Raw genomic sequence first — 17,142 nt, 5'->3', positions numbered from 1 at the left:
CCCCAAGGCGTACGTGGTGAGCTCAGGCAGTTTATCCAGATTGGAAGCCTAAAATGAGCAGGGCTCAAGTTGCACAGTAATGGCATCGACGTTCCCTTGCATATACTCATATCTGTGTCTCCTCCTCTTTTTCCTTGTCCAGCTCCTTTGTTTTCGCATGAGTATATGTCTTTGTCACTTTCCCATGTGTTTGTGTTGTGTTGTGAGTTGTTTGTCACCTTTGAGGGTGTTTTCTAGGTGTTTTTATGTGTTTGTGATTGCATGCCATTGTTTCCTATGCGGTTCGAGTTCGGTTCGTCGAACGTTCGCCGAACTGAACTCGAACGAGACCTCCGTTCGACGAACCGAACTCGAGCCGAACCACGGCCGGTTCGCTTATCTCTAGTTACGACAGATTGTAGGCTTGTCGGAAGAGGTGGGTCTTCAGGTTCCTTTTGAAGCTAGTCAAGGTAACAATGTCACGTAACCCCCAGGAACGCAAGTTTCTGCAAAAGAGGTAAGTATAAGCTATTCTACTTTTATTAGGTGTATATGAGGAATGAGAATGGGGTGTCTAAGTAATGGAAAACCCCTTTAAAATAGCTGTCATGTACTGTAAGTGCTACTCTTCCTGCTCTCCTTGCATTCTCTGTTGTGAGCTGCTTTCATAATGACTTGTTTCATGCTAAATTATTCTATTTACGTAGTGTTACAATTTTTTTGGGGAGATTGTTTATATTTTCCACTTTGCAGTGCTAAATGTCTATAATTCCTAAGAAGGCCAGGAAAATGGCAGAGGGGATTATCACAACTCTCTTTACCCAATGACAGAGAAGTTTAACCTTTTAATGAGAAATTATAAGAAACCAAAACTTCTTTACTGCAACAATGGAGGGTACATTTTGTGTATATGTACCGCCCCCGTGCAAGCAGCCGGGCTGCTGCTCGGATCCGGATCCGCGGTGGCTCGAGGGGTCTCCGGACCCGGGAATCATGCGGCCTCTCTATTAAAAGAAGGGGGTAAGATATGTACAGGGGTTTTTTGGAAATTCGTGACGCCACCCACGGTGCGTGGTAAGGAGAGGGACCACAGCTGCCGTTGGGGAGCCCGGTGACGATGGTGTGGCAGCCTGATGTTTAACCCCTCCGTGGGTAGGGGGTTTGTGTCCCGGGCCCGTTGATGGTTAGGGATGGTATTTGGGTGCCGTGGGAGATAGGAACAGGGGTCTTCAATGTACTCACTCAGTCCTGGAATAACTACACTGACAGCTTGTAAATCAGAATTCTGATGCACCACTGCAGCCTGCGGAGAGCACGCTTGGATCCGTGCCCTTGGTGTTGCTGTTAGCCTGTAGCCCTATCCTTGGCACCTTCCTCTCTGTTGTTGGACCCATGGGTATAAAACTCTTCAGGTCCCGCTCACCCATATGGCTAACGTAGTGAGCTTGCTCTTAATGTTCACGAATAGGATTTCTTTGGACTGTATTGGGAAAGTCCTATCCCATCGTGCACTAGTACCACAATTTTGGAGTGGGTTGGGGATGACACTTGAAGTCTTCACACCCGTCGGGTAAATTACCGAAACGCATGAAGCTACTTTCCGGCCTGGGGTACGTGTACCCTGTCGTGCCCTGGCCCCTGCTCGGTGATAGCTCAAATTTTATAAAAAAGATCCCGGCACACAAAGGAAAAATATTTTAAAACAACTTGATTGTGATGAAACGTATATTTATTTGTATTATGACGTTTCGGCTATTTGCCTTCTTCAAATAACTGAACATCGCAAAAAGATATAAAGAAATATCAGTCCTGTAAATATAACCTTATTACAGTGTCGCGGGCGGAGGAGGGGACGCTACGCTCTCCCACTGCTCGGGTCCGGCTGCTGCTGCTCGGTGGCTCGAGCGATGGGCCGGATCCCGGGGACTCGAGCGGCGCTCCTCGCCCGTGAGTGAAAAGGGGTGGTTTTGGGTTTTGGGGATATTGTCCGTGACGCCACCCACGGTTGTGGTGATTGTGTGGACACCACCGCTGCTCTGGACGGGGATCCCGGGAGCGGTGACAGGGAGCAGCTTTGTTGTTATTTCTCCCCTCCGTGGGTAGGGGGTTGGTTGTCCCGGGGCCTGGTGAGGGGGTAGGAGTGGATGGCAGGCGGGTTGCGGGGCCTGGCGAGGTGCAGGGTTGCAGGGGCAGCGCTGTGCCGCACGGCACGGAGGTACTCACTCAGCCCAATGATGATGACACAGTTCACGGTAAAACAAGCGGCTGGATGGACGGGTCCCTCGGACGGCTGCGGTTGTTCCTCCCTGCAGGTTAGTGATGACTGTCTCTCCCTGCACCTAAGTTCAGTGTTGGTAGCGATGGGATCCCACCGGTAACCCGCTCCCCGACCTGGATATGGGCCGGAGGAGCCCCTTTTGCCCGCAGGCGCTGGCCCTGGGAAACGGTTGCCCTTGGCGGTGGCGGTGTCTCCCCTTCACGGTTGGACGGTTGCCTTCTATCGGGACTTGGCTGTTTGGAAACCCGGAGGTCCCCTTCACTAACGGATTTGGCAAATTCACGGCGACTCCAAGCCTTGCCAGGATCCGAAAGGCCCCTGCCAATGGTGCTGGCTTCTCTTTGTATGCCGGTCCAGTACCGCCGGGTCACCACCCGGACCAACTTCAGGCTCTGTTTCTGTCACTTTTCTCCTCTCTACTACTTTCCTCCTTCCACTCCTGTGTTTTCCCTCCTCCAGGACTGTGAACTCCTTGGTGGGTGGAGACCAACCGCCTGGCTCCACCCCCTGGTGTGGACAACAGCCCCTGGGGAAGGCAACAAGGATTTTGTGTTTTGACTTTGATGTGCCTACAGAGAGTGTGGGGTGTGGTGGTGTTGTTACCTGTGGCCCCTGGCTTGTCCAGGGCGACACATTCCCCCTTAGCAAAATGCAGACCGTCCTCGGGCTGCCCGTCCATCATCGGTTTTATTTTTCTGCAAAAAGATAAGAAAACACAATACAATTAAAAACACATCATCCCACAACGGGAGGTACTTTCTTAAACGTTGCAAACGGTTAACGGTTACGGCTTCCGCTCTCACCCACCCACGTAACCTGGCCCTGATGCTGCCCCTAAGAAAACAGGCAGCACCCCTTGACCCCAGTCCTGCACCAAGTTACCCGAGCGGGATCTGTCCTTTCCAGGGGACCCACGTCCATGGGGAACCCCTGGAACCCCCAGAGGGTAGCCACCGGTTCCGGTGGTGGCTGGGCCCCAGCCTGCTCCACTGCGGGCCCTCCCTCCAATCTGCCTCTCCGGAGACGGTAACGGTGGAAGCTGCAACAACAACATTATTTACAAGCCACCAGTTTGTGGTTGCCCTGCAAGTTCACGGGCTTGTCCGTAAGGAGTCCCTTACGCAACTTCAGACGGTCCCTACGGGGACAACGGTGATGGCAACGACCGGTACAATCAGCAGCAAATTAGGGTTTCAATCAGGTGAACAACAGTGCTTCGTAGCCAATGGGCTACCACAAACAAAACTGTAGGATCCCAACGGATACTTGCCGTAGGGTCCCGACGGGGACCGTTAGCTGGGTCCCAGGGGCCATCCACAACACTTGGCTCCGGTACAACTTCTCCTGCAGCTTTCCCACAGTCCACCACCGAACAGCATGAGCCCCCAACGCCACCCACACACAGGGGTGACACTGTCCCACAGGACTCCATTTTCAGCTGCCGATGATGCGGGTACGACTGCTCCTCCAACCGGACTCCTTAGCCTTGAGGGCCGTCTGGAACGTCAGCAGAGTCCCGATGGGGACCGACAGCAAGGTAACCGGGAACCGCTACCATGCTCTAACTTTTCTTACTCAATCAGCAATCCCGCGGCGCAGCTGTCTTTGCTGACGCTCCCGGTGCGGAGCACTTTCTGCTTGTTACGGTTCAGGTGGTGTGGGGGATGGGCCTAGCCAGAGTCCCTCCGTGCCGGCTACGACCGGTACCTTTGGTAATGAGGGACCCCACTGTGACATGGCCTGCTCTGCCTCCTGGCAGCTGCATCCCCGCCGTGCCTCCGGTGCATCTTTGCTGACGGGCTCAGCCCTCGGCTTCTTCCATGGAAGCGGTTCAGGGCAGTCACGGGCTTCTGCTGCAGGTCGGTCCGCCGGGGCGGATTGGCAGGGTACCGCTACCGGTGGTGGTGGTAACGGGCCTAGTGGCAGGGCAGCAGCAGCTAACACGGGTAGCGGGGGAGGTAGCAGGGCGAGCGGGTATGGACCGGGTCCCTCGGCCGTGATGACCGACCCACTAGGGGTACAGGGGCGTGGGTCACTTACCCTCCCTTCCAAGACTCCCTCCACCTCGCGTCTCCGTATGGACGCCACCACTTCCGCCATGTCGGCCTCCCACTCCTCCAGGAGGAGCTGCATACGGACCTGCAGACGGCTGCTTAGCTGGACGGTCCGGACTTCCACCCACGCTGCGAGGCCAGGCGCGGGGACCACGGTGTTGTCGGTCAGACTCAGCATCTTTAGCAGCAGCCTCTTCCAGGAACCAGTCAATGGCCGCAGGGTCCTGGCGTCCCTGCTTCTATAGCCGCGCTCACATGCGACCAGCCGCCATTTCGTCCCCCTTAGCCTCTTTCCGGCTCCTCCTCTACCGGGGCGGGGTTTTGGCCTTCGCGCATCCACTACTCGAGGAGACGCTCGAGCGGGAACTTTTCGCGCCAAAGATCCCGGCTTCTGAATATTTTCGGCCGGACACCTCCGGCGGTAACAAGGCGCACCTCTACCAGACGGCAGAGCGGTAAGATCCTGTTCGTGATGCCAAGTTGTCGCGGGCGGAGGAGGGGACGCTACGCTCTCCCACTGCTCGGGTCCGGCTGCCGCTGCTCTGCGGCTGCTGCTGCTCGGTGGCTCGAGCAATGGGCCGGATCCCGGGGACTCGAGCGGTGCTCCTCGCCCGTGAGTGAAAAGGAGTGGTTTTGGGTTTTGGGGATATTGTCCGTGACGCCACCCACGGTTGTGGTGATTGTGTGGACACCACCGCTGCTCTGGACGGGGATCCCGGGATCGGTGACAGGGAGCAGCTTTGTTGTTATTTCTCCCCTCCGTGGGTAGGGGGTTGGTTGTCCCGGGGCCCGGTGAGGGGGTAGGAGTGGATGGCAGGCGGGTTGCGGGGCCTGGCGAGGTGCAGTGTCGCAGGGGCAGCGCTGTGCCGCACGGCACGGAGGTACTCACTCAGCCCAATGATGATGACACAGTTCACGGTAAAACAAGCGGCTGGATGGACGGGTCCCTCGGACGGCTGCGGTTGTTCCTCCCTGCAGGTTAGTGATGACTGTCTCTCCCTGCACCTAAGTTCAGTGTTGGTAGCGATGGGTTCCCACCGGTAACCCGCTCCCCGACCTGGATATGAGCCGGAGGAGCCCCTTTTGCCCGCAGGCGCTGGCCCTGGGAAACAGTTGCCCTTGGCGGTGGCGGTGTCTCCCCTTCACGGTTGGACGGTTGCCTTCTATTGGGACTTGGCTGTTTGGAAACCCGGAGGTCCCCTTCACTAACGGATTTGGCAAATTCACGGTGACTCCAAGCCTTGCCGGGATCCGAAAGGCCCCTGCCAATGGTGCTGGCTTCTCTTTGTATGCTGGTCCGGTACCGCCGGGTCACCACCCGTCCACGGTCCTTACGGCAGACTCCAATTGGCCTCCACTGCAGACTGTCACCCCCGCCTGCCAACCTTGCTGTCCTGTCCGGGCCACACACCCGGACCAACTTCAGGCTCTGTTTCTGTCACTTTTCTCCTCTCTACTACTTTCCTCCTTCCACTTCCTCCTCCAAACTCTATCTGCCTGTGTTTTCCCTCCTCCAGGACTGTGAACTCCTTGGTGGGTGGAGACCAACCGCCTGGCTCCACCCCCTGGTGTGGACAACAGCCCCTGGGGAAGGCAACAAGGATTTTGTGTTTTGACTTTGATGTGCCTACAGAGAGTGTGGGGTGTGGTGGTGTTGTTACCTGTGGCCCCTGGCTTGTCCAGGGCGACACAACAGTGCATATAAAGATCCAAAACAAATTGATTGAATAATACCTATTAGATATGAAGAAAAGCAAGGGTATATTTTCATGTGGAGGACATCAATGAACATTCTGTTAAAGATATCAAAAAGGGCCCACTATTAACGCAGGAAAGAAACAAAAAAATCAATAGGAATAACATGTACGCAAAAGAAACATCTGATTAATTCAGAAGCATGATAAGAAAGAGGCTCTGACTCAGGGAACATTAATCTCATGTGTCTATGGGACAAAAACCAGAAATAAGATCACATACAGTTGGGAACATCAAATGATAAATCATCTTAATTATATTACCTCAAATAGAAATTTAGAGGATATAGTGGACTCCTAATGGAGGAAGGGGTATGATACCGCTATGCGAGTGGCTAGGGAGAGAGCAAGAAAAAGGGGACAAGATTCCTTAGGATAAATAGAGAGGTGAGAGACTGAGCAACAATGACAAAAGGACCCATAAATAATGAAAACAATAAGACGCTAAGGAGCAACGTGGTGTTACCTGTGCCATAGGTGATCAGCGGTGAAGTGTGTAGGAACATAATTGCAGTGAGATTTATAAGCTGAAAAGGCGGGACTTAATGAGTAGAGATGAGCAAACCGGTCCCGGTTCGGCTCGAGTTCGGTTCGCCGAACGGAGGTCTCGTTTGAGTTCGGTTCGTCAAACGTTCGACGACCCGAACTTGAACCTCATAGGAAACAGTGGCAGGCAATCACAAACACATAAAAACACCTAGAAAACACCCTCAAAGGTGTCCAAAAGGTGACAAACAACTCACAACACAACACAAACACATGGGAAAGTGACAAGGACATATACTCATGCGAAAACAAAGGAGCTGGACAAGGAAAAAGAGGAGGAGACACAGATATGAGTATATGCAAGGGAACGTTGATGCCATTACTGTGCAATGCTCATTTTAGGCTTCCAATTTTTTCAGGATGTTAAAAGTAGAGATGAGCGAACCGGTCGTGGTTCGGCTCGAGTTCGGTTCATCGAACGGAGGTCTCGTTCGAGTTCAGTTCGTCGAACGTTCGACGAACCGAACTCGAACCGCATAGGAAACCATGGCAGGCATTCACAAACACATAAAAACACCTAGAAAACACCCTCAAAGCTGTCCAAAAGGTGGCAAACAACTCACAACACAACACAAACACATGGGAAAGTGACAAGGACATATACTCATGCGAAAACAAAAAAGCTGGACAAAGAAAAAGAGGAGGAGACACAGATGGCACGCCCTTCTAAAATCATCACAAGGTGACTCCAAGCGGAGTTCTCCCTTTTTTCCAAAAATTGGGCCACACACACACACACCCACCCCTTCAGTGGCAGCACTTGTGCCCCAGTTGTACACTTCACAGCTAGATTTGCATCAAGCACATTCAAAAATACGCCATCCTTTTCCGTCCTCAGGATTGCACCGGGGTAGGTAGCAAAGTCTTTCCTGATCCAAGCTCTGTTCATCTTGGATCATTTTTAAAAAACAGCAAGCAAGGGTTACTCCAAGCGGAGTCTCCCTTTTTTTCCAAAAATTGTGCCCCACACACACCCACCCATTCAGTGGCAGCACTTGTGCCCTAGTTGTACACTTCACAGCTAGATTTGCATCAAGCACATTCAAAAATACGCCATCCTTTTCCGTCCTCAGGATTGCACCAGGGTAGGTAGCAAAGTCTTTCCTGATCCCAGCTCTGTTCATCTTGGATCATTTTAAAAAAACACAGCAAGCAAGGGTTACTCCAAGCGGAGTCTTCCTTTTTTTCCAAAAATTGTGCCCCACACACACCCACCCATTCAGTGGCAGCACTTGTGCCCTAGTTGTACACTTCACAGCTAGATTTGCATCAAGCACATTCAAAAATACGCCATCCTTTTCCGTCCTCAGGATTGCACCGGGGTAGGTAGCAAAGTCTTAACTGATCCCAGCTCTGTTCATCTTGGATCATTTTTAAAAAACACAGCAAGCAAGGGTTACTCCAAGCGGAGTCTCCCTTTTTTTCCAAAAATTGTGCCCCACACACACCCATCCATTCAGTGGCAGCACTTGTGCCCTAGTTGCAAACAGGATGTTTTGATTTGCATCAAGCACATTCCAAATCCACAAGCATTTACTCTCCCCAGGATGACACAGGGGTAGTAAATTCCTTGTGGATCCATGACTTGTTCATTTTGATGAACGTTAGTCTGTCCACATTGTCACTGGACAGACGCGTGCACTTATCTGTCAGCACACACCCAGCAGCACTGAAGACATGTTCAGAGACAACGCTGGGAGCTGGACACGACAAAATCTCCAAGGCGTAAGTGGAGAGCTCTGGCCATTTTTCAAGATTTGAAGCCCAAAATGAGCAAGGCTCCATTTGCAAAGTCTTGGCATCGATGTTCATTTGGAGATACTCCTGTATCATCCTCTCCAGCCGTTGACTATGTGTCAGACTTGTTGTCTCTGGTGGCCTTGCAAAGGACGGTCTAAAAAAATTATGAAAAGATTCCATAAAATTGCTGTTACCAGCATCAGATACGGTGCTACTGGTACGGGTAGACTGTTGAAGATGACGAGACCGTCCCATGTTTGTCAAGTTACAAATGGGAGATTCACTCCCTGCACCTGCACGGTTGTTTGGTGGAAAAGCCGAGCTAAGATCGAGTAACAGCTTCTGCTGATACTCCTGCATACGTGCGTCCCTTTCTATGGCTGGAATTATGTCACAAAATTTGGACTTGTACCGGGGATCTAATAGTGTGGCAAGCCAGTAGTCATCATCACTTCTAATTTTGACAATACGAGGGTCATGTTGGAGGTAGTGCAGCAAGAAGGCGCTCATGTGTCTTGCGCAGCCATGCGGACCAAGTCCACGCTGTGTTTGTGGCATAGAGGTGCTAACCGTTCTTTCTTCCTCTGACATCTCCCCCCAACCTCTTTCAACTGAAATTTGACCAAAGTCTCCCTCATCCGCTGAGTCTTCCATGTCCATAGACAGTTCGTCCTCCATTTCTTCATGTTTTCCTGCACCTTCCTCAACATTTCATCTGCTACCATGCGCCCATGTTGATCCCTGTCCCCCATGGTCCCATGCCTGCCGCGTTGGTGATGATGAACGTCTGGACCTTGGTGATGTTGTTATGTCTTGCGCATATGAATCCTCCTGTAGTTCCTCCCCTTCCTGTTGTCCCACCCCCTGACTCCGAAAGATAAACCCGGAGGCGTAGCTGTGAGGCGCACTGTCTGGCCTGCAGCAATGTCCTCCGCACGTCGTCCTTCACTTCTGCTGATGGGGACCGCAGTTATGACATTCAGCATTATGTATCATGCGGCACCTCCGGGTTTATCTTTCCGGTCTCCTTGGCATCTTGAATCGCTCCTGCGCATGCGCAGGTGTGGGTGACGCGTCCCCATTCCCGCGCATGCGCATACTGTATTGATGGGCGTTGATTGCTGGGGATTCCGGAGCCCGGAATACCTATGGTGTGGCTGTGCTGGCGTCGATGGGGGAGTGGCCAGGGAGGTTAGGCGCCATGTTTAAAAGCATGGTTTGCTCACAACGTTGTCATCCCCCTGATGAAATGATCATAACAGTATAGGATCGTGAAACGTATGCGTCGGGGTCTTCTCCAGGGGGCCTCTCTGCTGCTGCTCACAGGCTGTGTCTGGACCATGGGTATGCCTTCCCTATCTTAAAAATGAGTAATGGCATAGAAAAATTCTGCATATCGATAATATAGATAATAGTATAACAATATAATATAGTATGCAGAATAAAGACTACAATATAAGGACCAAATCGCAAAAGGTACTACAGTAAACACACAAAGAGGCGATCAATTAGGTCCAAATGCATTTTTATTAATATTTAGTGCAGATAAGTGAAGGGGGTTAGAGAACGGTGTACATCACTGCAGTTAGCGATTGCAATTGATATGCTGAACAATACATAGACATAAGAATATATATATACAGTCAAACATTGCAGAATGCGCCCACAAAGAAAATTACAATTACTGGCATACTCACAGAGAAGACATAAACAACCCTTAATGTAAGGTATATCTCATACCTATAATGTATAAATTGCTGCTAGTAGGTAAATAAACAAAGAGCAACTAAGAGGCATCTAATGTAAGCAGCTTAAATATCTTCAGTGCAAGACTATAATATAGGGATTGGAGTAATGTTTATAGTGCAATAAGATTAATGCCACATATAACGCGCTGACACTGGTCAGGAAACACAATGTGAATCATAGACCCAGTCAAAAGAGCGTCCATTAATCCCTCCTATAGTGCACTGAGACAAAGCGAAACGCGAACGCCTGAAGGAGTTGCAGCAGATATCAGATGTTATAATAAAACCGGCTGACAAGGGGGGTAACATAGTCATCTGGCCGATAACCGCTTATGAGAGGGAGGCGTTTCGCCAATTACGCGATAAAACGTGTTATCAAAAGTTAACCTTTAATCCCCTCTCCAAATATACTGACGAACTTAAGCGAATTTTACAAAAAGCCCAGGATGACTGTGTTATTTCCCCCGAGTTGGCGTCGGCTTTGGTTACATCTGAACCCAGGATTGCAACTTTGTATCTATTGCCTAAGTTGCACAAAAATGCATCTGTGCCGCCTGGTCGTCCTATTATTTCAGGCAATGGTAATTTTTTGGAAAATATCAACAGATGGCTTGATTATCAGCTTCAGCCTCTTGTGAGAAATCTCCCTTCTTATATCCAAGATACTGGAGAGTTTCTCAAGCGGATTGATGGTTTATATATTGGTGGCGATTCTCTTTTGGTGTGCTGTGATGTTGAGTCCCTATACACCAGCATCCGACATGCTGACGGAATTGAGGCAGTAAAAATTTTATCTAAATACTACAAATATGTCTCCGAAATTTGTTGAGTTGGTGTTGCGACTGTTGGAGTTCTCCTTAACACATAATTTTTTTGTATTCAAGGGGTCTTTCTATCTGCAGCTCCAGGGCACAGCGATGGGCGCTTCTTTTGCGCCCGCGTACGCTAATTTATTCCTGGGGCTGTGGGAGAGAGACCTCCCCCTGCCTGATTGTGAGTCGTCGATGGCCCGTGTCCTTTTATGGACATGGTACATCGATGACATTTTTCTAATCTGGCAGGGGACCCCTGATTTTTTTTTACTGTTTATTCAAGAGATGAACTCCAACACTCGCAACATCCATCTTACTCATCAATATTCTATTGATTCCGTTGCATTTCTGGATGTTTTGGTGTATAGGGACTCTGAGGACTTTTTACAGTCCGATTTATATCGCAAAACCACAGCCACCAATACGTTACTCCATGCATCTTCCTTCCATCCGTCTCATATGATAAAATCTGTACCTGTCGGACAAGTTTTGCGTATTCGCAGATTGTGCTCAAATGACAGAGATTTTGAGAAACAAGCGACTGAGTTGACCAGGCGTTTTGTTGAGAGAGGGTACAGCAAACGTATGATCAAACATGCATATCATCGTGCGAAATATTCTGTTAGAAATTATTTGTTGTACTCTATGAAACCTAATAAAAGTGAGACATCAATCAGATTTATTACAAACTATTGCTCTGAACATATTGCCATTCGACAGGCCTTGACGAAATCCTGGCCTATCTTACAAGCAGATCCAGTCCTAGCTAAAATTTTACCCGATAAACCACAAATAACGGTACGCAGAGCCAAGAATCTTAAAGATTATTTTGTCCGGAGTCTCCATGATGCTAACCCCCCACAAGCCCTTTACAAAAGTCCATCAGTAAGGGGTGGTAGTTATCCGTGCGGTAAATGTGTTGCGTGTCCTAATATATCACGGACCGATACATTTTGCAATTCCTCTTCCACTAAGAGCTTTAAAATTTTGAAGAGAATTACTTGTGAGTCCAAATTAGTAATATACTATGGTCTCTGCCCCTGCCCAAAAATTTATATTGGGCTCACGACCCGACAATTAAAAGTCCGTGTTCGTGAACACATTCTAGGGATAGAAGCCGCACGGGACCATATTGATGTGTCTACCCTTAAAACGATTCCTAAGCATTTCAAGCTGTTTCATGGATCAGATTCTAAAAAATTCATGATCCGTGGAATTGACATGCTTGATATAGACATACGTGGTGGACGGGTTAGTCAGCGATTAGGACAACTGGAGACACAATGGATTTGGCATCTGCATACCGTTCAGCCCCATGGTCTTAATGAGAACATGAGTTTTATCCCCTTTCTTTAAAGTCTGGGCTTTCTGGTTTTAACTATTTTTTATGTTTTTTTAGGCCTTGTTTCTTCTTTTTCGTGTTTGCACGTATGCGACTATGGCTTTCGGAGAATGGATATTGCATATTTTTTCCTGGTTTCTATCTAAAGATGAATTACACCTGAACTGGATATCTCCAGACCTGGCGAACGATATATACTGTCTATTCTATATATTGGTAGTAATGTTATAATATTATACTGTGGTTAGTTGCTGTGTGTGCCCACACCACCTATTTATGTGATATTAGTGTGCTTTTCGACCACTTATTATCAGGAATTTTCTTTATGTTAGACATAAGTGGTTGAAGTACTTACTATTTTGATATTGTCTTAATCATGGGATTATGTGTGGCCTTATACAGCAATTTTCCCACACTATATATACTTTTTTGCCTCTTTTTGATAAATTGCCTGTCTGTGACATTCTCATTATTACCATAATTCTTTGGATGTTTTGCTTTAAATCATTGTCAATATGGACATGTATGCATTATCCAATTGTCTGTATGTATTGCTATATATATGCCTATGGCTTCCTATATCCAATCCACCCCACTTCTAATTGTTTACATAAGTGCATTAAACACTTCTATTTCCATCTCTCACCGTGTTGTTGCAGTGTACGCATGCGTCGCCTGTTTGGATCTCTCGCTACTCCCAGGCGCGTCTCTATGGTTACCTGAACGCCGGGTTTTTACCCGACGTCCTTGGAGCCATGACGCGTCTGCGAGGCGGGATTTCCGGTCGGCCGGCCTCGTGTGCGTCACAACTCTGCCCAATCGGCTGAGAGATGTGGCCTATATTAATCTCACTTCCTCCGGTTTCGTTCACGCCCCCTGACGAAGGTTTAATACCGAAATGCGCATTGGGCGCAGTCCACTGCAGTTGCTTATATCCAGGTAATATATAGGTCCTGTCTTGCCTTGCATTATTCTGCCCAAATTGATCTGGCTTTCCGGTCTATGGATATTTTTCATATCTCTCATGTTTGTCTCAGCGCACTATAGGAGGGATTAATGGACGCTCTTTTGACTGGGTCTATGATTCACATTGTGTTTCCTGACCAGTGTCAGCGCGTTATACCGTGTTTCCCCGAAAGTAAGGCCCTGTCTTACATTAAATTTACCCCCAAAAGTCCCACCCTGCCTTACTTTCGGGGGAGGCCTTACATTGGAAAAAAAATGACATACCTCCCCCCTGCAGCCTCCCCATTGTTTGAGATCCGGCATCCACCCCATCCTCCCCCCTGCAGCCTCCCCATTCAGTGGTTCTGCCCCCCACTCTGCCACCACACACACTGACACATACGGTACCGGTACAGCCCCACACGGCACCCACACACATATCGTACCGGTACCGTACACACACACACACACACACACACACACACACACTGACACATACAGCCCCATACGGCACCCATACACATACCGTACACACACACACACACACACACACACACACACACACACACACACACACACACACACACAGAGTTTCGGAACTTACCGAAATCGGAGCGAGCCTGCAGGCGGTGACGTCGCGGCTGATTTCGGCCAATCAGCTGCGAGCCGGCTGACTGGCCAATCGCAGCTCGAGCTGAGGGCCAATCAGCTGCGAGCCGGCTGACTGGCCAATCGCAGCTCGAGCTGAGGGCCAATCAGCTGCGAGCCGGCTGACTGGCCAATCGCAGCTCGAGCTGAGGGCCAATCAGCTGCGAGCCGGCTGACTGGCCAATCACAGCTCGAGCTGATGGCCAGCAGGGAGCCTGTGACGAACAGGCTGATCGGCCAATCAGCATCAAGCAGGAAGAGCGTTGACCCGGGACGCGCCGCAGGCCGGCGAGATTGCGGGGGCCATTCACCGGAGGAGGTATACATTACGCCGCGACCACCACCCATAGGCGCACTACATTCCCCGGGCACCCCCGCTACCCTGCCTTACAATCGGGGGGTGCCCTACATTGGCGGACCCCCCCGAAACCCCCACCCTGCCTTACTTTCGGGGGGGTCCTACTTTCGGGGAAACACGGTATGTGGCATTAATCTTGTTGCACTATAAACATTACTCCAATCCCTATATTATAGTCTTGCACTGAAGATATTTAAGCTGCTTACATTAGATGCCTCTTAGTTGCTCTTTGTTTATTTACCTACTAGCAGCAATTTATACATTATAGGTATGAGATATACCTTACATTAAGAGTTGTTTATGTCTTCTCTGTGAGTATGCCAGTAATTGTAATTTTCTTTGTGGGCGCATTCTGCAATGTTTGACTGTATATATATATTCTTATGTCTATGTATTGTTCAGCATATCAATTGCAATCGCTAACTGCAGTGATGTACACCGTTCTCTGACCCCCTTCACTTATCTGCACTAAATATTAATAAAAATGCATTTGGACCTAATTGATTGCTTCCCTATCTTAGGTTATTGCTGCCCCTTGTCCTTTACTTTTATGTCTGACCTGCTGGTCAGTGTGTCTGCAATCTGTTCTATATGATACAATTCTCTTATACATAAACATTCTATTTACCATCTGTGCTATGTATATTATGGGATGTGTCTGACACATACTGAGTGTGGGGCATCTATTTTGTGCATGTGCTATGACTTTTGTGCCCACCTCTTTATATTGGTTGTCATTACATATCTGCCTCATTGAGATGAATTTCCATAGCACTCAATGTTTATTTTGTCATTTCACAGTTGCTATTTGACACTGTACATGTATGCTATACGTGTCCATATACTACCTGTTATACACATGCCTCTGATTTCGCTGCTGAATCTCCTTTGTGCCAGTCCTTTTCTATAATAAACATTGTTATTTTGCATTACACTCAGCTTTGTTCTCCTTGTTTTTCATATGTATAGAGTGTGCCATGTAGGAAGGGTTATTATGCCATCCTTTCCCTACCCTTATATCGTGGCTTTTTGCTTTCTAATTAATTTTTCTGTGGTTTCCACAGCTCATTCCACCTCCACTATGGACTTTCGCTCCCATGATGAGTCATGGTTAAGAGAGCTGGACAAAGCACTTGCGGAGGTTGGCGGCGCTGCAGCAGAGACACAGGGAGACTGTGTATTGTCCGAAAATGTGCAAAGCTATAGAAACCTGCTCCACAGACGCACCAAGGTTTGGTGGAATCGGGCGTTCCTGGACAAGTACATAAAAAGGGGGCTCATACCAAGGGGCCTAAGGGTCCAAGTATTTCCATCTTTCCAGGTGGACAATGATTCCATTAAATCTCGTTGGGAGGAGTTTTCCAGTGCCTGCTCTAAAGGATTCCTCAGCCTTCTCAGCGAACTAGACAGTGCCTCGATCTCGGAGATGGAGGGGGAGATGGAGAGACTTTTGACCATAATCAAAGAAAACATGTCGACAGATGCTTTGGCCAAGTTCACTAGTCAGAATGAGTCTGACCTAGTACGCCTGGAAAAAGAGATTAAAACCTTAAAAATTAAAAAATTTCAACGCGATCAAAATGACTTCCATCAAGACCGCGTTTATAGATGGCGATCAAATGTGGCAGGACGTCGATCTAGATCACGTTCATTTTCCAGAACACGAGGTGCCGGCTCAGTGGGACGACCTAACATTGTCCCCAGCGACACTGACGAATCTGACATGGAGATTGGCCAAACTAGCGGCATCCTAACAAGGCTCAAGTCTAGACAGCAACAGCCCAATATGGGCAAGCGCAAAGCACCACAGATAATTAATCTGTCTAACCATACCCTCTCCACCTCCCAGATTGATGTTCTGTCTAGGGGATTATCTTTTTCACCTACCCAGTCCTTTCACTGCTTCAAAGCGGTGAAGGCTTTACATCTTTTTGCCCAGAAGGTTGTCCTAAGTAAGCTTCATAATAAACGTACTTTTTCTGGAGGACCATTGGACCCTAATGAACAGCAGGCTATACAAGATCTCGAGGACCTGCTAGACGAGGTTGTGCCCAGTTTGCAAGATAAGTTTCCGCCATGTGCTTTACCCAGATCGACCAGGTTTCCCCCCTTGTCCGTTTGTCCTGCGGTCGAGATATTTATCAAACTTGTCGTCAGCGATTTTGAAAAACTGTCCAGGAAACGTCGTTATGACAATCTAACATATAAGGATAGACTGGCGATCGAGTCCCTGGACAAGTTGGACGACATTGTTATCAAGCCTGCGGACAAGGGGGGAAACATCATGATCTGGCCCACTATCATGTACGAGAGGGAGGCACTTCGCCAGCTACGTGGTAAAGCTACCTATCACCGTCTCCACTATAGCCCCGCTCAAACTTTTTCCGCTCAACTCCAGTCTATCCTCGGCAGAGCATGTGATGATGGTATTATCAGTAAGCAGGTTGTAGAGGGACTCACAGTACGTTTTCCAAAAATATCCACTTTTTATTTACTGCCAAAAATCCACAAAGATGCCCTCTGTCCTCCTGGTCGTCCCATTGTGTCCGGCATTGAGGGATTATGTGAGCCAGTATGTCAATTTATTGACTATTATTTAAAACCGCTAGTTGAAACACTACCCTCATATGTCCGTGACACGACAGACGTTCTCAGGAGGATAGATGGCATCTCTGTGGATGAGGAGACACTGCTTGTCACTGCAGATGTTGAGTCCCTCTACACCTGCATTCGCCATGAGGATGGACTTGAGGCTACCAAGCATTTTTTGTTGGATTCCGGTCGGGATGGCCCGATGTGTGACTTAATCCTTGAGTTGCTCCGTTTTGTCCTTACCCACAACTTTTTCTTGTTTAAAGATATATATTATTTGCAGCAACGCGGCACTGCCATGGGCGCGGCCTGCGCGCCTTCGTACGCAAACCTCTTCCTGGGGTAC

General features: G+C 48.9%; 1 protein-coding gene across 1 annotated transcript in view; it reads left to right on the top strand.

Moving 5' to 3' along the window:
- The first annotated feature begins 768 nt into the window (after nucleotides 1-768).
- Nucleotides 769-17,142, top strand: part of FGF1 (fibroblast growth factor 1) — a 58,314-nt gene continuing 41,940 nt past the window's right edge. The window contains 2 exon segments of the mRNA XM_075343407.1: nucleotides 769-792; nucleotides 795-883. Coding sequence (XP_075199522.1) covers nucleotides 769-792; nucleotides 795-883 — 113 coding nt within the window.

This window comes from Anomaloglossus baeobatrachus, chromosome 4 (genome assembly GCF_048569485.1).
Source record: "Anomaloglossus baeobatrachus isolate aAnoBae1 chromosome 4, aAnoBae1.hap1, whole genome shotgun sequence".
Lineage (NCBI taxonomy): Eukaryota > Metazoa > Chordata > Amphibia > Anura > Aromobatidae > Anomaloglossus > Anomaloglossus baeobatrachus.
This window is presented reverse-complemented; position numbering and strand designations above follow the sequence as displayed.